The sequence below is a fragment of the Physeter macrocephalus genome, chromosome 2, assembly GCF_002837175.3.
Source record: "Physeter macrocephalus isolate SW-GA chromosome 2, ASM283717v5, whole genome shotgun sequence".
NCBI classification, from domain to species: domain Eukaryota; kingdom Metazoa; phylum Chordata; class Mammalia; order Artiodactyla; family Physeteridae; genus Physeter; species Physeter macrocephalus.
Genome location: NC_041215.1, coordinates 11,569,936 through 11,580,905, shown reverse-complemented (window position 1 = coordinate 11,580,905; position 10,970 = coordinate 11,569,936). Strand labels below are relative to the sequence as shown.

The following is a 10,970-nucleotide window of genomic DNA, read 5'->3' as shown; positions in this document are numbered from 1 at the left end:
TGACTGGGGTCCCCATTACTCTTTTGTTCTTCTTGGTGACACTATTCAAATTTTTGCCACTCACCAATAGTAGGCTCTCTCTTCTCTCCATTCACCTCTAGGCACTCTTTATGCATTGAAATACTAGAGAGGGACAGACTGCTAGCTTTCAAGGTTATTCCCAACTGTGGGACTCGCACTTTGACTGTGTGATCGAGTCCTCCAAAGAATCAAAGTTTTTCCCTTCAATACTGTCACCAATGTCCATTTCAGCCCTTTGAGTTTGGAGCATCTGTGTTCCATTTAAGAAATCCTCTCTTACCTTCGGTCTTTAAAGAAACCATTGTATCACTGGACTGTTTTTTGGTTTGTACCTTTTAACACTGAGGTTTCTAACCCACCATGAGTGTACTCTTGTGTGTGGTGTGAATTGTCAATACAGTTTAATTTTTCCCTATGGGTAAGTGGTCCAAGCACTATTTATGAAGACTACATAATTCCTTGGCTTCTAGAACAGACAGCACAGTAACAGATGAAATTGTGGCGGCGGGGAGGGGACTGGGAGGGGGGTGGAGCGGGCATTTGTCCGTGGTTACACAGGAAACCATTGCTGCAAGGAGCTCTTTCTGACCTCACTACTACGTTTTTCTGAAACGGTAAATATCGCCGCACTGGGATCCCCTTCTCTTGAAAACTATACAGCCTCACGATAACTCTTGACAACGGCTCACAGGCAGTGCTCCCACGTCACTTCTTCAAGCAAATAGCATATTGGCTGTACCTCGCCTTTGGAATCTGCCTGCTATTCTACCATCCGACCACCCAAAACACAAATTTCGTTCGATTTTCATTGTTAATCAACATCTTTCATTTTTCTCCTCAGATTACTGTCCATCGATTGAAACCTCTGACTCGCTCTCAAGAATGTGTAATAATTTCCCCACATAGTCTCGTAGCAACCTTATTCAGACCTGGAATTAGAAACATGATACAACTGTGCCATTTTAACTCTCTCACAAAAGTTTCACTTTCCAAGCTTTTCTCGCCAGGACTTAGCTGTGGAAATGTCTTCTGCACGTTGATTCTCTTACACCCTAATCTTACTCAACAATCTTACTCAGCCTAATAACTTATCCATCGGATTGTCTGAGTTGATAATCACTTGATCCCCAAATTCTACGGTGCGTTTTTCTAAACCCTTTGCCAGTGATTCTATGCTCCTGCTTACTCCACTCAGGGGTTACCGTGGCCCACGTGTGTTCGCCCTCACATCAAAGACTTCCAGGGACACATTCAGTGGGATGCTGCTCTTGTTGTTGCTGTTGTTGTTGTTGGAGGAATTTTATTATAACGTTACAAAAAGAACACTTGTGTACAGTTTGCTAAGAATTATATGGCAGGAACTGGTGCTCAGTTTTATCACACTTTTTGTCTGGATTTGGGACGATAAAATTTCATCAACCATTTGATTCCCTACTTGTTCAGAGGACCACATCCTTCTGCATTCTATCTCTTAATGCCAGGCTTTATATCTATTAACTTTGCCAACCTTCAACACAACGTGCAATCCTGGACTACGACTCTCATCACTGACCTCCGCCCCGTGGAGGCATGGCTGAATTCCTTTCGCTAACATTTCATTTATGATTGTGGCTGTGATATTCGCAATACATACGTCTGGAATTCCATTCATCCTTCCTGCCTTTCTTCTGCGATTCTGGTATGCATCGATGTTATATTCTGAACTTAAAGAGACTTATGGAGGGCATCTCCTTTTTCTATCCCTAAAACCATCTCCACAAGCATGGTATAACAGTTTTCCAGGATATTTTGGAGATTGTATAGAGAACTACAAGGTAGTTCTTGGGAAGATTTTTCACTATTGGGCCTACTGATTGACAAGTCATCCAACTCTTGGAGTTTTCTACATCTTCTTGTATCAATTTTCAAGCAGTTGTCCAGGATTTAGTCAAACTTCACAACTTGTCAAAGCTTTTACCTTAGAACATTCTCTAATATTCTCCGAATGACACATTTTACAGAAATGCCCAGTGGGATCTGGGATATCTATACACACCCATAAATCATCCAGTGCTCGCACGGTCTCAGACAGTTATGGGTTGGCACCTAGGAGTCAATGTGGAATGGCAGCCCACACCTACTCACCCGTATGACACTCTTCACAGAAGATGAGTAACCTGATTTCTTAGACTGTCCTATGTTCCAGCCACGAGACAGAGACACTCACTAACCTTTAGGAATATGCAATGAAATAAAGACTGCTTTACCAGTCAGAGTCTGCTGGAGTACACTAACTCCTCATTAGCAAAGCAGACTGATGGGGCAGTAGCGACTTTTTCCTTTCCGTTCCTAAATTCATCAATATAATGCCAAGGGGAATACTGACCCTCAGCATCCAACCTGTTTGAAGACAAAGGCAATACCCTATTGCATTTAAGATCATCCTAAATAGCACAGGTGACACTATTCCAATCCTACTTTCGTTCTCCCTTTGCAAGATCGTGACAACAAAACATGGGCCCATCTTCTGCTACCTACAGGCAACCAGAGCTTCCCTATCCAGGAAATTGAAGGAAGGGCGTCCCAGAAACCTCAAATCTGATCATCCAAAGTTCACTCCTAAGATAACTCCAAGTGGGACTTGGTGGCCAACATCTCCACGAGTCCACGATCAATGAAATTGCAACCCCATCTAGCAACCCGAGACACGGCATGAGCCATGTGGTAGGTGTCAGGAAAGACGTACCTGGGAGGAAAGTCACATATACCCAGGCCTACCTCAGACCCCACGCATCAGCGAGAGGAGGGTCCTGATACCAGGAACAACAGGAAGGCTCTAGGCAGGTGCTAAGACACTGTGACTAGGCCTTACCGCATGGAAACAGGTGGACACAAATGGCCCCTCTCCCTTCCATGCCCACTGTCTCCATCCATCCTCCCCCGGGCAAAAATGGCTATAAACGTGGGACGTGGAAGACTGGGAGGCTACAGACGAGTGAACACCAGTCTGTGGAGGCCGCAAGACAGTCCCCTCATCACCTTCAAATAGGCTAGCTTAGTATCCTCCTCCAGGACTGACCTGTGACATCCAGGTGGAAGGAGACCCTCTGGCCCCCGGCCTCGCAGCTGTACTCCCCGGCGTCTGCCTTGCCCGCCTGCTGCACCACCAGCCGACGCCCTCGGCCCGTGGCCTCCACATGCACTTTCGAGCTCGAACTCAGCTTCTTTCCATCCTTGTACCACGTCACCTCCGTCTGGGCCTGGGCCACCTCGCAGCTCAGCGTGGCACTGGCCCCCACCACGGCCTGCACTTCACTGCGTGCCGGCTGCTCCTTGGCAAACACCACCTTGGGATCTGGGGACAGGGAGGGATACATGGGTCAAGGACACCATCTCAGTCAGGAATGCAGCTCTGGGCAAAGGAGACCTGAGTGGGGAGCCGTGGGCCAGGCCGGTGCGAGGGGTGCAGGGGTGAGGCGGGGTCCAAGCTGGAAACTTCTCCAGGTTCTGCAACAGCCATGTGCCCTGCAGAAGTCCCCCTTCCTTTCTCAGCGACAAGTAATACAAGTGGTGTATTCTCCCCCGGTTCCGCGTGAGCTGGTCCGGGGAGTCGGGGGCTCGGGGGAGGATGCGCTTTTAGAAAAGACTTGTCCCCTGATCATGGCATCTGCGGGGTCACATGCAAGTGTTCCCAAACTTTCCCAGATGGGGCCACAATCTTCTCCATACGCCTAAGCAGGGAACTTTGCACATGCAGTCATGGAAATCACTGAGGCTCTGTGCCCTGGCCTACACTTAGTATGGTCAACTTGTGGCACTCTGGGGGCAGTGCTGGCACCTCGCCGGCTTTCTTTTCCATTGTGTGAGGAATAAAGAAGGGGAGCACCTTTCCCCGGATGACTGGGGTCCCCATTACTCTTTTGTTCTTCTTGGTGACACTATTCAAATTTTTGCCACTCACCAATAGTAGGCTCTCTCTTCTCTCCATTCACCTCTAGGCACTCTATATGCATTGAAATACTAGAGAAGGACAGATTGCTAGCTTTCAACGTTATTTCCAACTGTGGGTCTCGTATTTTCACAGTGTGATCGAGTTCTCCGATGAATCATATTATTTATCTTCAATATTTTCACCAATGTCCATTTCAGCCCGTTGAGTTTGGAGCATCTCTGTTCCACTTAAGAAATCCTCCCTTACCTTCGGTCTTTAAAGAAACCATGGTATCACTGGACTGTTTTTTGGTTTGTACCTTTTAACACTGGGGTTTCTAACCCACGATGAGTGTACTCTTGTGTGTGGTGTGAATTGTCAATACAGCTTAATTTTTCCCTATGGGTAAGTGGTTCAAGCACTATTTATGAGGACAACATAATTCCTTGGCTTCTAGAACAGACAGCACAGTAAGAGATGAAATTGTTGCGGCAGGGAGGGGACTGGGAAAGGGGGCGGAGGGGGGATTTGTCCGTGGTGACACAGGAAACCATTGCTGCAAGGAGCTCTTTCTGACCTCACTACTACGTTCCTCTGATGCAGTAAATATCTTCGCACTGGGATCCCCTTCTCTTGAAAACTATACAGCCTCACGATAACTCTTGACAACGGCTCACACGCAGTGCTCCCACCTCGCTTCTTCAAGCAAATAGCATATTGGCTGTACCTTGCCTGCTATTCTACCAGCCGACCACCCAAAACACAAATTTGGTTCGATTTTCATTGTTAATCAACATCTTTCATTTTTCTCCTCAGATTACTGTCCATCGTTTGAAACCTCTGACTCTCTCTCAAGAATGTGTAATAATTTCTGCACGTAGTCTCGTAGCAACTTTTATCAGACCTGGAATTAGAAACATGATACAATTGTGCCATTTTAACTCTTTCACAAAAGTTTCAGTTTCCAAGAGTTTCTCCCCAGGGCTTAGCTGTGCAAATGGCTTCTGCACGTTGATTCTCTTACACCCTAATCTTACTCAACAATGTACACAGCCTAATAACTTATCCATCGGATTGTCTGAGTTGATAGTCACATCATCAGCAAATTCTACCGTGAGTTTTTCTACACCCTTTGCCAGTGATTTTATGCTCCTCCTTAATCCTCTCTGGGGTTACCGTGGCCCACGTGTGTTCTCCATCACATCAAAGACCTCCAGGGACACATTCAGTGGGATGCTGCTCTTGTTGTTGTTGGAGGAATTTTATTATAATGTTACAAAAAGAACACTTGTGTACAGTTCGCTAAGAATTATATGGCAGGAACTGGTGCTAAGTTTTATCACACTTTTTGTCTGGATTTGGGATGATCAAATTTCATCAACCATTTGATTCCCTACTCGTTCAGAGGACCACATCCTTCTGCATTCAATCGCTTATGACAAGCTTTATATCTATTAATTTTGCCAACCTTCAACACAACGTGCAATCCTGGACTACGACTCTCATCACTGACCTCCGCCCCGTGGAGGCATGGCTGAATTCCTTTCGCTAACATTTCATTTATGATTGTGGCTGTGATATTCGCAATACATACGTCTGGAATTTCATGCATCCTTCCTGCCTTTCTTCTGCAATTCTGGTATGCATCGATGTTATGTTCTGAACTTAAAGGGACTTATAGAGTGCATCTCCTTTTTCTATCTCGAAGACCATCTCCACAAGCATGGAATAACAGTTTTCCAGGATATTTTGTAGACTCTACCAGATAACTACAAGGTAGTTCTTGGGAAGATTTTTCATTATTGGGCCTACTGATTGACAAGTCATCCAACTCTTGGAGTTTTCTACATCTTCTTGTATCAGTTTTCATACAGTTGTCCAGGATTTAGTCAAACTTCACAACTTGTCAAAGTTTTTATCTTAGAACGCTCTCTAACATTCTCCGAATGCCACATTTTACAGAAATGCCCAGTGGGATCTGGGATATCTATACACACCCATAAATCATCCTATGGTTGCACGGCCTCAGACAGTTATGGGTTGGCACCTAGGAGTCAATGTGCAATGGCAGCCCACACCTACTCACCCGTACGACTCTCTTCACAGAAGACGAGTAACCTGATTTCTTAGACTGCCTTATGTTCCAGCCACGAGGCAGAGACACTCACTAACCTTTAGGAATGTGCAATGAAATAAAGACTGCTTTACAGTCAGAGTCTGCTGCTAGTACACTAACTTCTTCTCATTAGCAAAGCAGACTGATGGGGCGGTAGCGACTTTTTCCTTTCCATTCTTAAATTCATCAATATAACGCCAAGGGGAATACTGACCCGCAGCATCCAAACTGTTTGAAGACAAAGGCAAAACCCTATTGCATTTAAGAAGATCACCTTAAATAGCACAGGTGACTCATTTCCTATCCTCCTTTCTTTCTCCCATGGCAAGATCGTGACAACAAAACATGGGCCCATCTTCTGCTACCTACAGGCAACCGGAGCTTCCCTATCCAGGCAATTGAAGGAATGGTGTCCCAGAAACCTCAAATCTGATCATCCAAAGTTCATTCCTAAGATAATTCCAAGCAGGACTGGGTGGCCAACATCTCCATGAATCCGCGATCAATGAAATTGCAACCCCATCTGACAACCCGAGGCCGGGCATAGCCATGTGGTAGGTGTCAGGAAAGACGTACCATGGGAGGGAAGTCACATATCCCCAGGCCTGCCTCAGACCCCACGCTTCAGCGAGAGGACGGTCCCGATACCAGGAACAACAGGAAAGCTCTAGGCAGGTGCTAAGACACTGTGACTAGGCCTTACTGCATGGAAACAAGTGGACACAAATGGCCCCTCTCCCTTCCATGCCCACTGTCTCCATCCATCCTCCCCCGGGGAAAAATGGCTATAAACGTGGGATGTGGAAGACTGGGAAGCGACAGACGAGTGAACACCAGTCTGTGGAGGCTGCAAGACAGTCCCCTCATCACCTCCAAATAGGCTAGCTTAGTATACTCCGCCAGGACTGACCTGTGACATCCAGGTGGAAGGAGACCCTCTGGCCCCCGGCCTCGCAGCTGTACTCCCCGGCGTCTGCCTTGCCCGCCTGCTGCACCACCAGCCGCCGCCCTCGGCCCGTGGCCTCCACACGCACTTTCGAGCTCGAACTCAGCTTCTTTCCATCCTTGTACCACGTCACCTCCGTCTGGGCCTGGGCCACCTCGCAGCTCAGCGTGGCACTGGCCCCCTCCACGGCCTGCACTTCACTGCGTGCCGGCTGCTCCTTGGCAAACAGCACCTTGGGCTCTGGGGACAGAGAGTGATACACGGGTCAAGGACACAATCTCAGTCAGGAACGCACCCCTGGGCAAAGGAGACCTGAGTGTGGAGCCGTGGACCAGGCGGGTGCGAGGGGTGCAGGGGTGAGGCAGGGTCCAAGCTGGAAACTTCTCCAGGCTCTGCAACAGCCATGTGCCCTGCAGAAGTCCCCCTTCCTTTCTCAGTGACAAGTAACACAAGTGATGCATTTTCCCCCGGTTCCGCGTGAGCTGGTTCGAACAGTGAGGTGCTGGGGGACGGTGCGCTTTTGGAAGAGACTTCTCCCCTGCTCACGGCATCTGCGGGGTCACACGCAAGTGTTCCCAAACCTTCCCAGATGGGGCCACAGTCTTCTCCATACGCTTAAGCAGGGATCTTTGCACATGCAGTCCGTGGAAATCACTGAGCCTCAGTGCCCTGGCCTACACTTAGTATGGTCAAATTGTGGCAGTCTGGGGAGAGTGCTGGCACCTCCCCGTGGCTTTCTTTTCCTTTGTGTGAGGAATAAAGAAGGGGAGCACCTTTCCCCGGATGACTGGGGTCCCCATTACTCTTTTGTTCTTCCTGGTGGCACTATTCAAATTTTTGCCACTCACCAATAGTAGCCTCTCTCTTCTCTCCATTTATCTCTAGGCGTTCTTCTTGGTGACACTATTCAAATTTTTGCCACTCACCAATAGTAGGCTCTCTCTTCTCTCCATTCACCTCTAGGCACTCTATATGCATTGAAATACTAGAGAAGGACAGATTGCTAGGTTTCAACGTTATTCCCAACTGTGGGCCTCGTATTTTCACAGTGTGATCGAGTCCTCCGATGAATCAAATTATTTATCTTCAATACTGTCACCAATGTCCATTTCAGCCCGTTGAGTTTGGAGCATCTCTGTTCCATTTAAGAAATCTTCCCTAACCTTCGGTCTTTAAAGAAACCATGGTATCACTGGACTGTTTTTTGCTTTGTACCTTTTAACACTGAGGTTTCTAACCCACCATGAGTGTACTCTTGTGTGTGGTGTGAATTGTCAATACAGTTTAATTTTTCCCTATGGGTAAGTGGTCCAAGCACTATTTATGAAGACTACATAATTCCTTGGCTTCTAGAACAGACAGCACAGTAACAGATGAAATTGTGGCGGCGGGGAGGGGACTGGGAGGGGGGTGGAGCGGGCATTTGTCCGTGGTTACACAGGAAACCATTGCTGCAAGGAGCTCTTTCTGACCTCACTACTACGTTTTTCTGAAACGGTAAATATCGCCGCACTGGGATCCCCTTCTCTTGAAAACTATACAGCCTCACGATAACTCTTGACAACGGCTCACAGGCAGTGCTCCCACGTCACTTCTTCAAGCAAATAGCATATTGGCTGTACCTCGCCTTTGGAATCTGCCTGCTATTCTACCATCCGACCACCCAAAACACAAATTTCGTTCGATTTTCATTGTTAATCAACATCTTTCATTTTTCTCCTCAGATTACTGTCCATCGATTGAAACCTCTGACTCTCTCTCAAGAATGTGTAATAATTTCTACACGTAGTCTCATAGCAACTTTTATCAGACCTGGAATTAGAAACATGATACAATTGTGCCATTTTAACTCTTTCACAAAAGTTTTACTTTCCAAGCGTTTCTCCCCAGGGCTTAGCTGTGCAAATGTCTTCTGCACGTTGATTCTCTTACACCCTAATCTTACTCAACAATCGTACACAGCCTAATAACTTATCCATCGGATTGTCTGAGTTGATAGTCACATCATCAGCAAATTCTACCGTGAGTTTTTCTACACCCTTTGCCAGTGATTTTATGCTCCTCCTTAATCCACTCAGGGGTTACCGTGGCCCACGTGTGTTCTCCCTCACATCAAAGACCTCCAGGGACACATTCAGTGGGATGCTGCTCTTGTTGTTGTTGGAGGAATTTTATTATAATGTTACAAAAAGAACACTTGTGTACAGTTCGCTAAGAATTATATGGCAGGAACTGGTGCTAAGTTTTATCACACTTTTTGTCTGGATTTGGGATGATCAAATTTCATCAACCATTTGATTCCCTACTCGTTCAGAGGACCACATCCTTCTGCATTCAATCGCTTATGACAAGCTTTATATCTATTAATTTTGCCAACCTTCAACACAACGTGCAATCCTGGACTACGACTCTCATCACTGACCTCCGCCCCGTGGAGGCATGGCTGAATTCCTTTCGCTAACATTTCATTTATGATTGTGGCTGTGATATTCGCAATACATACGTCTGGAATTTCATGCATCCTTCCTGCCTTTCTTCTGCAATTCTGGTATGCATCGATGTTATGTTCTGAACTTAAAGGGACTTATAGAGTGCATCTCCTTTTTCTATCTCGAAGACCATCTCCACAAGCATGGAATAACAGTTTTCCAGGATATTTTGTAGACTCTACCAGATAACTACAAGGTAGTTCTTGGGAAGATTTTTCATTATTGGGCCTACTGATTGACAAGTCATCCAACTCTTGGAGTTTTCTACATCTTCTTGTATCAGTTTTCATACAGTTGTCCAGGATTTAGTCAAACTTCACAACTTGTCAAAGCTTTTACCTTAGAACATTCTCTAATATTCTCCGAATGACACATTTTACAGAAATGCCCAGTGGGATCTGGGATATCTATACACACCCATAAATCATCCAGTGCTCGCACGGTCTCAGACAGTTATGGGTTGGCACCTAGGAGTCAATGTGGAATGGTAGCCCACACCTACTCACCCGTATGACACTCTTCACAGAAGATGAGTAACCTGATTTCTTAGACTGTCCTATGTTCCAGCCACGAGACAGAGACACTCACTAACCTTTAGGAATATGCAATGAAATAAAGACTGCTTTACCAGTCAGAGTCTGCTGCTAGTACACTAACTCCTCATTAGCAAAGCAGACTGATGGGGCAGTAGCGACTTTTTCCTTTCCGTTCCTAAATTCATCAATATAACGCCAAGGGGAATACTGACCCTCAGCATCCAACTTGTTTGAAGACAAAGGCAAAACCCTATTGCATTTAAGAAGATCACCCTAAATAGCACAGGTGACTCATTTCCTATCCTCCTTTCTTTCTCCCATGGCAAGATCGTGACAACAAAACTTGGGGCGATCTTCTGCTACCTACAGGCAACCAGAGCTTCCCTATCCAGGAAATTGAAGGAAGGGCGTCGCAGAAACCTCAAATCTGATCATCCAAAGTTCACTCCTAAGATAATTCCAAGCGGGACTGGTTGGCCAACATCTCCACAAATCCGCGATCAATGAAATTGAAACCCCATCTGACAACCCGAGACCGGGCATAGCCATGTGGTAGATATCATGAAAGATGTACCATGGGAGGAAATTCATATATACCCAGGCCTACCTCAGACCCCACGCATCAGGGAGAGCCAGGGTCCCGACACCAGGAACAACAGGAAGGCTCTAGGCAGGTGATAAGACACTGTGACTGGGCCTTACCGCATGGAAACAGGTGGACACAGATGGCCCCACTTCCTTCCAGGCCCACTGTCTCCATCCATCCTCCACCGGGCAAAAATGGCTATAAACGTGGGACGTGGAAGACTGGGAGGTTACAGGCGAGTGAACACCAGTCTGTGGAGGCCACAAGACAGTCCCCTCATCATCTCCAAATAGGCTAGCTTAGTATCCTCCTCCAGGACTGACCTGTAACATCCAGGTGGAAGGAGACCCTCTGGCCGCCGGCCTC

The 10,970-nt window shown here is 46.7% G+C and overlaps 1 protein-coding gene across 1 annotated transcript in view; it reads right to left on the bottom strand.

The window, feature by feature from the left end:
* OBSCN (obscurin, cytoskeletal calmodulin and titin-interacting RhoGEF) overlaps window positions 1-10,970 on the bottom strand; it is a 163,860-nt gene that overhangs the window by 127,760 nt on the left and 25,130 nt on the right. The window contains exons 9-11 of the mRNA XM_055080325.1: window positions 10,928-10,970; window positions 6,958-7,233; window positions 3,080-3,355 (exon numbers count right to left, since the gene is read on the bottom strand). The exon at window positions 10,928-10,970 is cut by the window's right edge and continues 269 nt beyond it. Coding sequence (XP_054936300.1) covers window positions 3,080-3,355; window positions 6,958-7,233; window positions 10,928-10,970 — 595 coding nt within the window. The remainder of the gene's footprint in view (window positions 1-3,079; window positions 3,356-6,957; window positions 7,234-10,927) is intronic.